The 17,836-nt window shown below is 41.4% G+C and overlaps 1 protein-coding gene across 1 annotated transcript; it reads right to left on the reverse strand.

Moving 5' to 3' along the window:
• Window positions 1-1,127: 1,127 nt before the first annotated feature.
• On the reverse strand, window positions 1,128-17,470 carry LOC149870439 (uncharacterized). The gene is made up of 8 exons (XM_090036236.1): window positions 16,953-17,470; window positions 14,668-14,754; window positions 14,147-14,380; window positions 12,426-12,448; window positions 7,825-7,970; window positions 7,499-7,602; window positions 7,288-7,389; window positions 1,128-4,752 (listed from the first exon to the last, which is right to left on the reverse strand). Exons 1-8 carry the CDS (start codon window positions 17,445-17,447, stop codon window positions 2,974-2,976), a joined length of 2,970 nt encoding a protein of 989 aa, XP_089892362.1. The 5' UTR covers window positions 17,448-17,470; the 3' UTR covers window positions 1,128-2,973.
• Window positions 17,471-17,836: the final 366 nt, after the last annotated feature.

Genomic DNA, 17,836 nt, shown 5'->3' on the forward strand with positions numbered 1-17,836 from the left:
CCCGAGCTGAGCCCTTGCGTTCTACCCCGAAGGATAGGTGCGGCTGCCCAACTCGATAGTCCCAGGGCTGGTCAACAGCTTATTAATTGGAAGAACGAATAACAAAACTGTAATGCATAGAACGTTGTGACGCAAGTCCAACGTGGACAACGAGAAGAGATGGTCGAAGACGGTGCCAAGGTCAAAAGCTGAGATGAGATGTTGATACCGTAGCCAATGGTCGAGAATTGGGATCGTGGTCGAGGCTGAAGACAGAAATTGGGTCGGTAGCCAGATCAGTATACAAAAATCGATACGAGGTTGAAAACGAATTGCGAAACCACATGGTGAGAAGACCGGTGGGCTTAAAGCCCTCCTGAGGAGCAGTCCCTGCAGCCGCAGCCTCTTCTCTCAGGTCAGGTCAGGGTCTCTTCCCTGCGAGACAGTCTCTGCCAAGGCAGTATCTGTTTGCAGGTTGAGCGTGTTCTCCCTCCTGAGAAGCAGTCCCTGCGATAGCAGCCTCTGCTCTCAGGTTTGGACAGGAGACCAGTGGGCTTAAAGCCCTCCTAAAGAGCAGTCCCTGCAGCCGCAGCCTCTGCTCTCAGGACGAATCTTTTTCTGTCAGCACCGCTGTCAGAACCCAAAAACTCTCGCTCACTCTCTCTTTTGCTAACCGCCCCCACTTGGGAGGGGCCCCCATGTCTTTTATGGCAACCAAGTGGCCAATCAGATTGCTTACTCAGAAGAATTTTCTAGTCTTATGAAGTCATGCTGCGGTTAGAACTGAGCATGTGCGTGTCAGATTGCTTCACATCTCTGCCACTACTGAGCATGCGTATGGTAGAAAAGTAGGTCAGGCATGATTGACAGCCTTCAAGTCATCCAGGGGGCACGTGCTGGGCATGCTCTGGAATTTTCCATTCGTAGGGCTCGTCTACGCATGTCAGATCTAACTCTCTGTGTTGTCAGCAGTGAATCAAAGAATGTGTCAGAGCAAAAATTATCCCAATTTGAAAGGGGCAAATTGGTGGTTTTAAAATAACCAGCGATTACAAGTATGTCATTATAGCTATTTAAATGAATGGAGAATCATGTACCATATATAGCATGGTTTATCAAAACATCATAAATACAAAACCAGTCTTAGATCATTTTTACCAAACACTTTATTTAGGTTTCTGAATAAACTGCTTTGGCCTTCACATTCTCTCCTGTGAAGAAAGACATGCAAAACATATTTTATATTCCTTATTTTACTTGTTATTCATCTTACAATTTTTCCCTGCTATGAGTGTTTAAATCCAAGACAGTTGCTGGATGCAACTGAATGTAGTCTTCTAATTATAAGGCTAGCATTCTGATTTAAGGAGCTCTCAGAAATAGAGACCTCAATTTGACTCCTTCTGTAACTTAAAACATATTCCTTCTATGTACCCATATATCTCCCTCTAGCTCCATGATTACTCCTCTGCCTATGGCGATTTCATTTTTTTTAAACAAGTTTGAAGCTTTCAGTAATCTCTGACAAATAGACTGCAAAATCAACAGATGACTATATAAAGCAAAGCTAGCAGGTGGGGTGACCACTACTAGTCATTCCCCATCAAAATAATATCACAGAATTAGAAAGTGATTTAGAGAAGAGAGATTAAAGGGTAAGAATGGAACAAGTGATGAGAAAAAAATGGGTTTGTTTACTTTAAGTAGGAGATGAATGGGATGGAACATGACAGAAATATATAAAATAGCATTGGGAATTTCTGTGATCTTAGAACACAAAACAAATGAGATTGAAAGATGATCAATTCAGAATTAGAATTTCTTATTTAAACTCAGTAATAATTAGGTATTGTGTGGAAAAAGTATTAAGTGACAAAGGCCAAAATGAAATTCTGCATGATTCAAAAAGGGAGTAGACAGGGATAACAAGAATATCTACAGTTTATTTATTCAATGTATGTGCTGTTCTTCCCAACAAATGCTCAGGACAGCTTACATGAACCATTCTGACAGAATATGTTTCAAGACTTAAGTCAGCTGTTAAACTACATCTTCCCACAACAATGTTCTTAATCTTTCCTTTGAAGTACTGGGTATAAGCCTTACTAGATATCATTTACTTGGCTAAGCAGATCTCTGATTTGACCCAGTATGGAAGTTTCTAGGTTCTCATAGTTAATAATTGTTTGGAGGTGGCATATAGCTGAAGGTAATAGGTTTTATCTCTAGCCAGTATCATATTAACTACAATTTCATTAGATTACTCTAGCCTCAGTAAGTAATTTGATACAACAGTTAAAACCACTCTCTCTCTCTAGACAACATATTGACAGGATATGTAGATCAAACACTCCACTTGCAGTATCTACAATAGTTCCTGTGGATTTAGGATTGCATTTTGTAAGAGTGTAGTAGATATTTTCCACCAGTATATACCAAAAGTGAGAATCATGTTAAAAGACTAATTCAGACACATTATTACTGAAAGGCTTGGGAGAAGTCAAAATGCTCTTTTTAGTAAGTACTACAGTAAAATACAGTGACATACTTCAAACGTTTTTATCTACATCTTATGTTAAATATAGCATGGAGAACCAACAGTGAGAGAACAATCCATATGTCTAATGCTTTTACAAGATTCCAGCTTCAAGTACAGATAATGCCTCCTAAGAGTATTGAGTCTTCATTGGGAATTAATTATATTTAAACACAGGAAGACTGTCTTGAAGGTTAACATTCAGTAGTGTTAAATCGTACCCTGAAAACAATATCCCTACTAATAATTTCACTTGAATTTATTAGTTAATATGGCATGTGTGTCTTTAGTACAGACCCCCATTTCCAGTAAGATTAACAGAGAAAAAAAGCACTAAAAACCCTTAGGATATCCCCTTTTTAACTGGCTATGCATCCTAGCAGCAGTATTTCCTTGATACCATCATATACCAACAGATACCTAAATATCATTTACCTCGAAGGAAAGTCTCTTGTACTTCATTCTCTGTTGCATGTGCCTGACTTTCTACTAACAGATACTTTGTCTTCAGCAACAGAAAAATATTCTGATGCGCTACTACAGTCACTGGAGATGGATGCTTGGCTTAGCTCTTCTATATCAGAGAATGCATCATTTGGTGCTTCACCTCCCTTTTCTACTGCAAGCGGAGCTGTGACAGGGTCAAGGTGAGCTGCATTTTGAAGCAGAAGAGATTCAAGTTCATCCTCCTTCTTAGAAATCTCTCCTAAATCTTGGTGTGACTTACATTTATTAGCAACAACTACACTGCTGTCATCTGCAACCTTCAGCTCTATTTGTGATTGTGCTGATGCAGCCCCTGGAGTGGAACAGGTCTTGCCTCCTTTAACAGAAAGGTCTGTTGTAAACAAAGGGTTAGCTGTAGGAGAACTACACAGAGCATTTTGCTGAGCAACTGCTTCTTCAGTCTTCACAGATATGTCTAAAGAAAAAAACGTACTGCTACCCTTTGGACTAAGTTCAGAAACGGCCAGTTTACATACTGGAGGCATAGAAGCTTCTGCAACAGGACACATTTTGTCAGATCCCAGTTTAATTTTTTCATTTTCATTTGTATTCTTATGAGATAAAAACAACATTGAGGAAGAAGCTACTGAATCTGGGCTACTTTTGACAGTGCTTCCAAATGTAAAGAGAGGTGAAGATTTACATTCTAGGGGACAGTTATTTGAGAAGGAAAATATATCATCATCAAAGGGAGGGGGAGTCCTGGAACCATCATTCTTCCCTCTGGCAACACTGGATGTTATACAAGTTGTGGTAACTTCTGGAGTGTTAAAAGTAGTCTGTTCCCATGAAAATAATGTTGGTGATTTTAGCCACTTAGGTTCTAGTGTTTTGTTTGCAGAACTGTTTTTCTCTGTACCTGTCTGAAGTACTGTACTTTGTTCAGCTAGCTTCTCATTAAAGCATGAAGAAAATGGTGAAGCCTTTGATGAACTGTTGAGTTTAGATACTGTAAAAAAGTCTTCCGAATTGCCAAAGGTAAATGAAAAAAATGGCTTTCCATTGTCAGCTGATCCTAGGTTATGACTGGCAGAACTAGCAGAATCTTTAGCCTTGGTTAAACTTAGCTTTGTATCCTTATTTTCTTCTTGATTATCCATTTTAACTTGGGTGTTACAGTTTCCCAAATAAAAAGTAGGGAAAACTGATTCACTGTTTGCCTTTTGGAAGGACACTGTAGCTGCAGCCTTATTGAACTTGGGTAGCGAGTCATCACCTGAACCAAGGACAAAAGATGAAGCTTGAAGTCTGTCAGTTGAATTTAAAATTGTGTCAGATGCTGTTGCTAACTGTGGTAAACTATGTGCAATACTGAAACACGTTTGCTTTTCAGATGATTGAGGCATTTGTACTTTGTCTTTAGCTACTGAGCTCGTTGATTCGTCTGATGGTGGAGAGTGTTTGCTCACTTCTTGAGATCCTGTCCCATTAAGTAACTTGAAGTCACTGCATACTACAGGGAAATCCCTGTTCACAGGTGGAATGCTGAATCCTTGACTACAGGAACTGGTAACGCTAGAGTTATCAAAAGCTTTTTCTCTTTCTAATTTTTCTGTTTTCATTCTCTCTGTATCTTTCACTTTTGCAGATGAACAAAAATGAGAAACTGCTGCTGATGCACTCTTCAAAGAGCCAATCACAAACTTATGCTTTTTATTCACATGTGCAGTAGGCATCTTAATCTGATCTGATGTTTTCCGATGGACCATATAATGTTTATAGCGTAGTTCCTACAATAATAGAAAAGAATAACATTGCTTAGTATGCTGAAAAAGCAGTCAGCTAAGACTATAAACTTTTTAAATAATATGTTGCAGCTATTTTTTAAATTTATTGCGTTTATATACTTTGACACTTTTGAGAGGGACAGGACTACTTTCAGCATTTTAAGCATTTTGATGGTAGTGTATGAAGGGCAACAGAAGGTAAATGTATGCTTAGAAGACATCCATATTTTTAAACAGTCTAATATCTAAGCTACCTAAATAAAGATCAATAGGGTCCTGGGCAGCTAAGATAAATACCTGACTATGAGACTACATACAAATATGTTGACCAGAAGTTGAAGTACTAACTAGTTCTGATTTTCGCAATAAATTTCAAATAGAAGCTCTGGCATACTTAAATCTAAAATACTTGTGAATGAAAAACTTGATTCCAATTTACTGTTATTTGATGCTTCAAACGATTTTTAAAGTTATGTTTTACCTGATAAAAACCTTTTTATATCAAGAAACCACAGAAAAGTATCCCAAGAATGGGTGTATGGGTGCAATTAAAATATTGGTAGATAGAATTAGATGAACTATTTGAGATACCTTTGGCAAAAACTGAAAGGAGCACTTCAGAAATTAACAAGGTGTACAATCAAAACTGCACACAGAAGACTCATTTGATCAATCACGCAACCACTGGCCAGGTTGGCTTGGTTTGAAAACTAAGGCGACCTTCATACATGCTGGACGCCTGCTAGTTAGCACGTGCCAGAGCAGACTTGAGTAATCAAATCTGTTGACCATGCTAATTAGCACACTCCAACTTGGCATCACATGTTTTCAGCGTTCCTGTGCTTCAAAATGGCAGTGGGGTGCTTTAACTAAAGCTAGCTGAAGTGTCCCCACCACCATGTTGAAGCATGGGATGCTGAATACGAGACACTGTGGACGCTTTACCTAGAGCAGCTCCTGAGGGCCGGGTCCCCCGCCACGTGTAAAGATGCCCAAAGCAGCTAATCCTATTTTACTTTATATGCACGACAGTTACCCTGACAGACAAGAGACATTTTTAGCATTTACATGCAGTTTACAACACTATTCAAGGTGATGTGTGAATAAGCAAGTGTTCAAATAGCTGTTAAGCATGCAGTAGGGCTGTCCTCTGGCTAGGAACAGACATGGCCCCATTCACTTGCTCAGGTCTAACATGCAACTCTAGGCAAGTCCCAGTATTGTAGCTAAGTAAATGCCCATGACTAGCAGGACAGTTGGAAAGAAGAGAGGGGGCGGGGGGAAGGCTGGACATACCCAGAAGTCGCAAGTTCTAGGGCTTCTTTGTTCAGAGAGCGGGTCTGAACCTGCATCTCCTGGCTCTAAATCAGCAGGCCACAGGTTAGACATTATCCAGTCCCTCTTCACACCTCTCCCTGAAGCTCACATCATAGGTGCTACTTTACTGACTAAAATAAAGTTAGTGCTTTACATACCTTTGATAAGCAGCTTTAGGGTAGAACTGGTTTTATTCTGGCATACACATTGCCAATAAAATGTCAACCAATTTTAAAAGACAGATTTAGACACACCTGGATTCAGAGAGTAAAATAGGGTTTCTGGAAAATGCCTTTCTACTTGCACACTGAAAAGATTTGATTTAGAAGAAGTCATTAAGGGACAAAACCCACCTTTCAGATCATATCTACATTTAGGTTCATTCATTCTGCAAGCCAAAGTAGATAGCTCAGAAGTATGAAGTTAAGCAGGGATATATTAGTATCCACAACATAAATTCTTTACTGGGTAGGAATTTAAGGCGAATAAAATCTTTAGTAATAAGGAACAGAAGAGGCAGTATCTCTTGCCAAATGAACAACAAAATTGGAAAACATTTTTCCATCCGCCACAGAAAGAAGTTGGGCAAAACTTTTTGAATCAGCCAAAATTCAGTGCAGCTGATGAAACTGAGTACAACTGAGAGAAACCCTTTCAAATAACTACAGTCAGAAGAAATTGGGTCTTGGCATACTGTGTATACCTGACCTACTATACAAGTGATGCAATGGTCCCATCACTGGAACCAGTGGTTTAAAAATCTGTAGCTTGAGTTACAACCTTGATTACATAAAGTGAAAGACATCAAAAAAGAAATGCTCTATTAACTTTATCTTTTTAAAAAAAATATTTCTGGAGACAGACAGAGATCTGAATATATTAAAAGGTAATACATTCATCCTGCCATATGAACATGGCTTTCTTTCCTAAGTTGAGATTACTTGAAAGTGAAAGCTGAACAAAAAGAGTTGTACTACCCTCTCGATTAAGCCATTTGATTTTACTAGTGAGCAACTGTAATGGGCAGTGGACTGAAGTAAAATAGATCCCTAATATTTCAAAGAGCAGCTGAACAGATTGATTAGGTGATCAATTAAACAAGAACAAAAGCAGTGGAGCTTGTTTCACATTCCAGGAAAAGGCTGTGGAATGGACACAGAACAAGTCTGAATCAGTGTGCTTAATAGCCCAGGAATTGATAACTGAGCAGTATATTCTTACCTCAGGACTCATATTTTGAAACGCCAACATTCCTGATATTGACATCAAGCGAGTACAGATCCCACCGCCATCAGTGAATGTTTCCTCTTGTCCTGCTACAGGCTGTAAAAATGTTTTATCACAGACACAGCACATTTTAACAAACAAGGCCAAAACACAGCAAGACTTTTAAAATTAAAGTATGTTGTAAATCTTGTACACAAGAACTTACATAAAATGTCTTGTGTATGGTCTTCTGGTCTTTCCAATGTTTTACACTATTTTTAAATACAAAATTCCCAGGTAAGCTTTCATTTCCTCCAGAAGAAAAATCATCTAAGAGTAGAGAAAAAATAAGACCAATTAAAAAATATACAGTATGATACATAAAGCACATTCGTGCTAATTTTTCATTACACAATTGTCAAAGACAGACAACTAAAATAACTTTCCTTTTTCAGCATGAAAGGAAGTACTGTTTTAGTATGAAATCTCATATATGTGCTGCAAGATGATAAAATATGCACTATACAAAAATAACGCAGTTAATGAGACTACCTTTAACAATGCAGTGTTCAACTGGAGTTAGCTGCAAGGCCAGTATTTCCTTAACTACAGATTTAATATCCATTTGCTTTTGGGTATACTCTGGTTCTTTTTCATAGCTAGATGCTATGTGCATCAGGTCAAGCTGAGTCTTCATTCTGGAAAATAAATGAAAATAAAAAGCTCATATGAACTTAATATAAAATGAATAGGAAGCAGTCTGTAGATGGAAAGCAAATCCTGAATTTCTTTTTTAAGATCTGTTGACTAAATAAATGAGAAGATCTTGATTTAGAATTTAGATCTTCCTATAGAAAAAGGACCCGGGGGTTAGTGGAGAAAAAGCTGAATATGATCCAACAGTGTGCCCTTGTTGCAAAGATGGCTAACAGCATAGTGGGCTGCATTAGTACGAGAGTTGCCAGCAGATTGAGGGAAATGATTACTTCCCTCTGTTCAGCACTGGTGAGGCCATATCTGAAGTACTGAAGTACAGTTTTGGGCCCCCCACTACATAAAGGATATGGCTGGAAAGTCCAGTAGAGGGCAGTGAAAATGGCTAGGGGGTACACTTGTGAGGAGAGGCTGACAGAACAGGGCTTATTTAGTCTGGGTAAGAGAAGACTATGGGGAGATTTAATAGCCTGGAGGGCTTCAATTACCTGAAGGGTGGTTCCAAAGAGGATGGAGGCAGACTGTTCCCAGTGGGCACATTTACTTTACTGCAGAGTTGACTAATTAGCTCTGCAGTAAAGGTGTCATGTCTATACGTGCGCCCCTATTTGGCCAGAGTAAACAAACTCTGCCGTAGGATAGCACTGCCCAACACAAGTATGATCCAAGTAGGATGGAGTTATTTACTCCACTGCAACACACATGCAGACAGTGACTGGAGCTGGCTGGGGCAGGAGGCTACTACAGTGCAGGGGCTGCCTGCCAGCTAGCCCCACGCTGGAGCACCTTTGTGCCACAGCTAGCCCCTCCGCAGCAATAAACTCTAGCACAAACTACACCACAGTTTATTGTGTTGCATTAATATCACATGTAGACGCATCCAGTAATGAAAGATGATAGAACAAGAACCAATCATTTCAAGTTGCCGCAGGGGAGAAGTTTACTAGGAAAAAACTTCTCTCTCATGAGGAGGATAGTCATAAAGCACTGAAACAGGCTACTCAGAGGCACTGGTCAGGCCGCAGCTGGAGTACTGTGTCCAGTTCTGGGCGCCACACTTTAACAGGGATGTGGACAACATGGAGAGGGTCCAGAGGAGGGCCACTCACATGATCAGGGGGCAACAGGGCAGGCCCTACAAGGAGAGGCTACGGGACCTGAGCCTGTTCAGCCTCCAAAAGAGAAGGCTGAGGGGGGAATCTAGTGGCCTGTTACAAACTAGTCAGGGGGGACCAGCAGGCACTAGGGAAGTCCCTGTTCCCCCGTGCAGTGCCAGGAGTGACCAGGAATAACGGTCACAAGCTGGCAGAGGGTAGATTTAGGCTAGATATCAGGAGGCGCTACTTCACAGTCAGGGCGGCTAGGATCTGGAACCAACTTCCAAGAGAAGTGGTGCTGGCTCCTACCCTGGGGGTCTTTAAGAGGTTAGATGTACACCTTGCTGGGGTCGTCTGACCCCAGTACTCTTTCCTCCCATGGCAGGGGGTCGGACTAGATGATCTACTCAGGTCCCTTCCGACCCTAGAAACTATAAAACTATGAAACTATGGAGTCTCAAGCTTTAGAGGTTTTTCAGATCCAGATAGAGAAAGCCTTGGTTAGGATGATATATTTGGGAACAATCCTGCTCGAAGCAGGGGACTGGACTACGTAACACCCTGAGGTCCCTGCCAACCCTAGTTTTCTACGATTGTATAATGTGTTATGGATTGTCTATTCCTCAGAGAAACCATGCTTCAGAGTCTGAAAGGGTTAGTGCTTTTAGCTGTATACATGGCAACAGTTTCAGCCTAAGAGAGATTTTTTTTTCTTTGAAATGTTATGATCTCATTACTTAAGCACTTAGTTTTGTTCACCATATGCATCAATGCTTAAAGATGGGACATAATGAAATTGGGCACAAACAGGTTAACATACCTACTGTCAGACTACATTATTCTTAATGTTATTTTTTTAGAATTACTACTTCTGCCAAACCACAAAACAGCAAGGAAACTTGTCATTCTACTGAGAAATGCTAAATATACAACCAATGAATAAAAAGAAACTGCAAGTCTCAGAATGTACAATTCAGTTCTCCTGGAACAACCAATTCATCAAGAACAAAAGAGTTGATATCTTTTCTTTGAATGTGCAGTATTCGGAGTGGTAATTCAGGAAATCAGCACAGTTAAATCTGTTCCTGAACTCAAATTCCACATACCTCTTCAGAAGTAATTGCTAAAGGTATCACAGCAGAATTGTAAACAGTTCCATTTTCAACTTTCACTTTTACCTCTTTTTTTTTTTAAAGATGTATTACCCTCTTAAGTATCAAACATTTTAATACAAAACTTTAAGGAGCTATATGGTATTTGCGTGTATACAAACCTGAAATTAACAAAGGTACTGTATGTACTCCATAACATCAAACTTGTCGATGCCATACATTACAACTGATTGAACAAATGTGTATGAACTGCAACATTCAGGGTTCCAATTCATTAAAACAATAACCCAGAAGACTAGAAATACTCCCTCTGCTCAGTAAATTAGGTGAAAGGAAATTTATAGATTAATAGAATGTAGGCTGGAAAGGACCTCGGAAAAAAATCGCTTGGTCAGCCCTCCTGCACCAAGCAGGAAAGACAACTGGGATCAAGTGACCCCAGCAAGGTGACTGTCCAGTTTCCTCTTGAAGATTTTCAGGGTAGGTGACTGACTGTACCATCTCTGGAGGGAGCTTATTCAACTGTCTGGACACTCTAGATGTGAAGAAGTTTTTCCTAACACTGAGCCTGAAAATGGTCTTCCAGGAGTTTGTGACCATTGCACCTGGTTTTCCCCGAGGGTGCCCAGGTGAACCACTGTTCACCAAACCCATGATGTACACCCCCGATATAGATGCTACCAAGTCCCCTCTCAACCGTCTCTTCTTCAGGCTGAAGAGTCCCAGATCACTCAGCCTTTCCTTGTATGGCTTGCTATGCAAGGTTCTGATCAAATGGGCTTCTCTGGGCTCTCTTAAGCTTTTCAATGTCCTTGTTGAAGTGCTGTGCCCAAAACTGGATGCAGTACTCCACCTGTGGTCTCACCAATGCCGAGTAGAGTGGAAGTTTTTCTTCCTTGGTTTTGCTGGAGATGCATTGATTGATGCATGCCAGATATGCAATTCTAGATGCTCTGAAGTAAATTTTATATGGAATTGGAGAAAATTCTGTTTTGCATATCTCAGAATTTCTTTATTCAAAGTTCTTGATAGTTATTTCATCGATAATGGCTGCATGACCAGGCAACATAGGTCCAAAACACTCTGTTCCCTCAGAAACTAAATGTTGTAGTCTCAGAGCAGCCTGACATCTACTAAGCTAAAGTACAGATTTTAAATTAGAAACAGGTTGCAAAATATTCAAATGGAGCAGTGAGATGTATTGACAAGATATTCATGGACAAAGAAGAAAACTAGTATTAATATTAAGAGGATACGGTAGGCCGTGCTCATGTGGGTTAAGTGTTTCAGTTCAAGGACAGCAAGTAATTACTTTCTCTTTCTGGTGCAATAAAATAAGTTTACTGGTGAGCATTCAATGCCACACCAAGGCAGCTATGTTAAAACTGTTCTGGAATGTGGCATATATTGTGTGGCTGTATTGGCTAGCACAGTCCTTTGGAGGGTACAGACATGCCCTAAAAGTCAAATGTTACATAAAATTATCAACACTTAAAAACAAACCAGATTGGTTGATAAATTATGCAACCCAATTTCTATAGAAGTCTGAAGCAGTATTTGTTTAATTCTTACCAGTTATAAGAAGAGTGAAGCTAATGTACCAAATCCAGTAAAACGCTAAAAACAGTGTAAAAATTAGGAGGTAATGACCATGTTAAAATATTTTAGATCATTACCACTGTTCACAATTTTCAGTAAGGACTAAACAACTAAGCATTGGACCACTATAAATTTGAAATTAATGCTTATTGCAAAAAGTCCAGGTTTAGTATGACTTCATAATTTTAATATCAGAATTTGTCAATGATGTTAATATTTTGCAACTAAAGAGCTGTTATTTAACTGACAGTTAAGGCAAATTTCTAAACATTACAACATCTTTAGTTATCCAAACTCATTTAGGAAGCATAGTCTGAAAAGTCATCTGGGTAGCTTAATTTGTTCAGATAAGCAAAACCACAGCCTGTTGTAAGGAATTAACATGATGATAATATCCCAAACTTAACAGCACACAAATTTAATACAGTAAAATTTAAGGAGGCAAATTTGTTACACAACATCAGTAGTTACTAGTTAGTACACTGAGGGCTCAGATAAATGAATATACTGTAGTACATCTGTAGTACCTGGTGTACATCTGCCACCACGATATCTATAATTATCATTTTGCTGTTTCTTATTACTTTAATAAAATATAAAACAAACACCGAGAAGAACAAGAAAATCATACCTTTTATTTAATCCACATGCCACCTATAATTAAAAAAAGCATTAGTGATAAGGAAGTTTTTTAGATTCAGAAGAAGAAAATCATTACTTTATTGGAACACCTGTGACAGGTAAACCATTTAACTTACTATATTCTTTACTTTTTCATTATCATTAAAGCCTTTTAGCACTTACCTATAAAAGTATGCACAGGGGATATTCAGCATTCTAGGTCTGAGGGAACTGCTTATCCAGCAGCATTCTGTATTTAGGCCAAAGTAAGATTCCTTTCTAGAGGCCAAATCCAAGTAACAGAAAACTGAGCTACACAGTGTGGCTATGACTTTCCTGCCTCCATACCCCCTCTCCCCCTCTAGGTCTATCAAAAAGTAAAAACATTAAAAAGAGGTACCACAAAAAGAAAGGAGCCTCCCCACACCCCACAATATATTTTCAAAATCACATTCTCTTTTAAGTTATGGAAGGAAGCACACAAGCCTTTGAAAGATCCCTGCCAGAATTAAACTTTTTAAGAAGCGGACCACACTTCAGAATTTCAGGAGATGTTCTAGCAAAACCAGCAAAAAGAACTAAGTTAGTAAGAACACAATAAAACAAGAGAAAGAGAATGATATAAATTAGCAAATGTGTAGTGTCACCCAAAACTTCAGATGTAGCCTGTGGCCTCATCATCAGAGAGGCCATGTGGCCTCCTCCCGCTGCTTGGTCTATGTGCTCCAAGCACCACAGACACACTTCTCTCTCACTGTGTCATGAAGCGGCCCTATGTCTCCTGGGCCATGGGCTTTCTTAGTATGTTGGACTGCACTGTGTAGCCCCAAGCGGGTAGGAAGTGGAAGCGGGTAAAAAAGCTCAGATGCCAGTATCAGCAGCAGGAAAGCAATTTGGGCAGGGGGGGGGAAGTGGTGCCCATAGTGAGCTGCCCAGTTGGACAGCCCCGATTTATGTTATTACATAAAGGCATGGTATAACTACATCATTGTTGAAAGTGACTAGGTCCTGTCAATTTAAAGATTATGAAAGACATAAGGTGTTCTGAGAAACAAAGTAAGGAGCCTTGCTATGGTGCAGCAAAAGCAAACAGAAACCAACACAAAACTTGGAACATCCTCTTTCTATAGACAATGAGCTTTGTTTACAATGAATCTGGCAATACTAGAGATTGGTGAAAAAGATATTTATCTGATATAGAATGGGCTTATTATAGAATTAAAAATTTGGCAATGACTGGAAAAAAACACCACCACACACTGCAGCAAAACTACAACAGTGTATATCCATTCTGTCTATGCTAAATTTACCACTTCTTGGTATGTCAGCCATCACCAATGGCTAAGAAAAGCAAGCTGGCTTTAAACATCTACCAGTGTTTAGTTATGATGAGAACTGTTTTTTAAAGTTGACAGGCTGAATAAAATGAGATCCTTGATATCTTATACTAGAAAACATGGGATTCAAACATATCCGAGTCCTAACATTTAAATCCTTTTCAAGAGTAGATCACACTACAGACTTCTCAAGGGGCTGTCCCAACAAAAGGAGGAAAAAAAATAGTAACTCTTCAACTGGCAAACATAACTGACTTAACAACAATACATAGTTCTCTTTAATCCAACCAATATGGCAAAATCTAAACTCCACCCCCTCCACACATCGCAGCTATACATGGCATTCTAAAAGCATTATAAAACCACTATCAAAAATTAATATAAAAGCTATCACCTCCAAGAAACGCTGAGGATCACATTCATCGACCAGCTTTTCACAATCCTTCAGGAAATTTTCAATAGTTATCTTGTGAATTCCCTTCATTTTCTTCCAAATTTGTAACTCTTTCTCCCTCTTACTTCTTTGATTTTCAAGGTCTTCTAGCAATTGCTTTTTTTTCATTTCCAGAGTTTTGAAAATTTCTTCAAATTCCATTGTAATTATTTCTGCTTCATTGTTCATCATCATCTAGAAACACAACAATTTACAAAAGTAAAGCCTTGATTACTATCTTTACACTTTGCTGGATGAACTAGTGCCAGAACCTTGCTATGGTATTGACTACACTATCACCTTCAGGTGATAGCAACAGTTACAAATTTGGGGTAAATGATTAACATAGGCCATAGCTACCGTGTGAAATGGTTAGTTCCAGAATTCATTTTTCAAGAGTTTTAATGTTCTCACACCCCCCTTGAATTAAGCAGCAAATTAACAGTGCTCCCTCTCTACAGAGACCATTATAATTAGCTTACCTCCGCAGCTTTTTGATGACTTGATATTTCTTTTTCCAGCTTCTCATTAATTGCTCTTACTTTTTTCAGACTACTGAAAAAGGTTAACTACAGAATAAAAATTGAAAAATGTAGTTAATCTGTGCAATTTAATAAAAACACATGATGCTCTTTAACCCTGTATTTGCCACCTGTTCAGCTTCTAACACATCACTTAAAGAACCCTGCATGCTGTGTAGAAAAAAAGGGGAAATTTGCATTTAGTAGCTCCTTCTCAAAAATAATATTTCTTCGGCTTTTCTACACCTGAAAGTGTTGTAACTTTATATACGAGTTAAGGCGGCAAACACTCTCTTCATGCCTCATCGATGCAGACATACCAATTAAAATGCTTATACTGTGGTTGAGACAGCAAATAAGCTATGCTAGCATAAACATATCAATTAAAAAATTGCACTTCAAAGTTACCTATCTGAGCAGATACATCTCTTCTACCTTAGACCAGGGCCCTGAGCTAGAAAGCTACAAGCAATGATAGCTATATTGCATTACCTTTCACAATGACAAGCATACTTTGGTCCACACAAAAGGGCTGGGGGCAGGCAGAGGTGTTATTGTTAGACTGACACTTAAAAGCACTATACTGCCTGTCAATTTTTGACTCATACTAAAAGTTTTCCATAATTTCCCTGATTAGGCTAAGGTGGAGGTTCTTCCAGGAAAAAGGTTGTTTGTTTGTTGTTTGGTCCATTGGGAAAAGCAGCAAGGATGTTTCCCCCTACTTCTAAGATGCACTTAAAAGTTACATTAGGCACACCTTTATAAAGGAATGCATGATCTGAAGCAAGAAGTGGGAGGCCTGGCTCAGCCATCTTTTCCAATTGATGGGAATAGAGGTCTATTTCTCTATGGTGCTGGTCCTGAAACTTTCCTGAAGACCCAATTTTTTTGACCATGCCCTTGGTTATTGTTATTACCTGATATAACTCTACATTAAAATAGGGTATTTTAACCATACAGTAGGGCTTTTAACTATGTCAAAGGCAACACAATCCATGTAAGTCTCAATACATATGAAACAATTAAAAGCCTCATGATCAGATCATGAATTTGTTTCCTGTATACAGGTGGTGAGCTGCTTTTGCATATCCCTAGTTTCAGCACCAATTCCTAGATTTGATCCAGCACAAAACTCTTGCCACTCCAGGTACTCATTCCATCGGGCCACACCACAAACCTAAGGGATAGTGTGTGGATGAACTTAAACTGGTGTGTAAAGAAGTGAGTCAATCACTTTGGCAGGCATGCCACAAAATTGCCCTGATCCCTCACAGACACTCCTCCCTGCCCTCTCCTCCCTAGAATCATAAAAAGTGAGGGTTGGAAAGGACCTCAGGAGGTCATCTAGTCCAACCCTCTGCTCAAAGCAGAACCATCCCCAACTAGATCATCCCAGACAAGGCTTGGTCTAGCCAGATCTTAAAAACCTCCAAGGATGGAGAGTCTACAACCCCTCAGGGTAGCCTATTCCAGTGCTTTATTACACTCCTAGTGAGAAAATTCTTCCTAATATCTAACCTAAACTTCCCTTGCTGCAATGTAAAAGCATTGTTCCTTGTTCTGTTATCTGCTACCACTGAGAACAGTTCAGCTCCATCCTCTTTGTAACCACCCTTCAGGTAGTTGAAGGCTACTAAGTCACCTCTCAGCCTCTTCTCCTCTAGACTAAATCAACCCAGCTCCTTCAGTCTTTCCTCATAAGTCATGTCCCCCACTCCCTCACCATTTTTGTTGTCCTCCGCTGGACTCTCATTTGTCCATACCTCTCCTGCAAGGGGAGGGGTGTGTCAAAACTGGCCACAGTACTCCAGACTATTCCCTTCCTTTCTGTTCCCTCTTGACCTGCTAGGTGCCACACACACACATGCAGCTTGTGCCACCCCACATGGCACTATGCTGCAGGTGGACCATCCCTGACAAAACAACAGGGCTGTGACCAGCACTCCCTCCAAGCTGTGGGGCGTGCACAGCCCAGGAACACTAGAGAGTAAAGAAAAATATAGCTCCTTTTGGTTAAGACAGCTGCTTTGGCAAAACCCACTACGAGACCAGGTGCTGGAAGAGCCAGAGAGTCACTCTGGTGTCTAGTCCTTATGTGGGGAATTGCTCTTCCCAAATCTCCTGGGCACAGTCCCAGTGCCCCAGCCAGAAGCCAGAAAGCAGACCCACAGGGGGTCCAAGGGCAATCACACAGCAATAAGTTTAATGGGTGCCTGGGCAGGCAGACCCCTCGGGGAGGGCCTTACTTTCTCCTCCTGATACACTGTGTCCAGCAGGTTGACGCAGTGGAAGATGCCCTGGTGCAGCTCAGACACGCACTGCCCGCAACCCGCCTGGCAGCACAGGCGGCAGTACAGCTGCAGCGGCCGCGCTGGGTGCTTGCGACAGGCTCCCCCCAGCGCCCGCGCCGCCTCCTCGCCGCGCCCCGGCTCCCGCTCCGCCTCGGCCCGGTACAGCTTCACCACCTCGGCCAGCGTGGTGTTGACGGGCAGCGCGGCCGCGCCGCCCCTGGGCAGCGGGCACAGTTTGCGGCACAGCGGGCAGGCCACGCGCGCCGCGCCCTCCTCGGCGCAGCGTTGGCCCCGCGCGGGGCCGGGGCCGCGGGCGGGCGGCGGCGGCCCCTCGGCGGAGGCCAGGCACTCGAGCACGCAGCCGCGGCAGAAGTTATGAGAGCAGAGCGGCAGCGTCACCGGCTCCTCGAACAGCGACAGACACACCGCGCACGTCAGGCTAGCCTCCATGGCGGCGCGCGGCCGCCCAACGGCCCCCGCCGCCGGAAGGGGAAGAGGCGGGGTTAGCGCCCATTGGAGGACGGGTGGGAGTGTTGGGAGTGACGGCGGGCTGGGCCAATCAAAATGCGCCGGCGGGGGGAGGGGGCGGAGCCGCCTGGGGTTCCGAAGCCGGGGGAGGGGTGCGGCTTCGTGTGCGCTGCCGGGCTGCGCATGCGCGGGGTGTGTGACTGCAGTTGCTTGCGTGAGCGAGCCTGGCACCTGGCAGCGACCGAAGGCGCTTGCGGCCTGGGCGTTCGGGGGAGTTGTGCGTCACAACGTAAAGGCTTTCGTCTCTAAGCCAAGAACTTGATTTACCAGAGACGGTAGTGACCCCACCCCCACCAGGCCCAATTTTGACG

This window comes from Crocodylus siamensis, chromosome 2 (genome assembly GCF_052110815.1).
Source record: "Crocodylus siamensis isolate JL-2025a chromosome 2, ASM5211081v1, whole genome shotgun sequence".
Taxonomy (NCBI): domain Eukaryota; kingdom Metazoa; phylum Chordata; order Crocodylia; family Crocodylidae; genus Crocodylus; species Crocodylus siamensis.

Bases quoted from the DNA above. Each gene is read 5' to 3' on its own strand.
- LOC149870439 (XM_090036236.1), bottom strand. From the start codon at position 17,447: ATGGAGGCTAGCCTGACGTGCGCGGTGTGTCTGTCGCTGTTCGAGGAG. The intron at 14,381-14,667 runs GTAAGCTAATTA...TTGTGTTTCTAG, and splicing joins GTCATCAAAAAGCTGCGGAG to ATGATGATGAACAATGAAGC. The intron at 7,971-12,425 runs GTATGATTTTCT...TTTATTTTCCAG, and splicing joins GCATGTGGATTAAATAAAAG to AATGAAGACTCAGCTTGACC.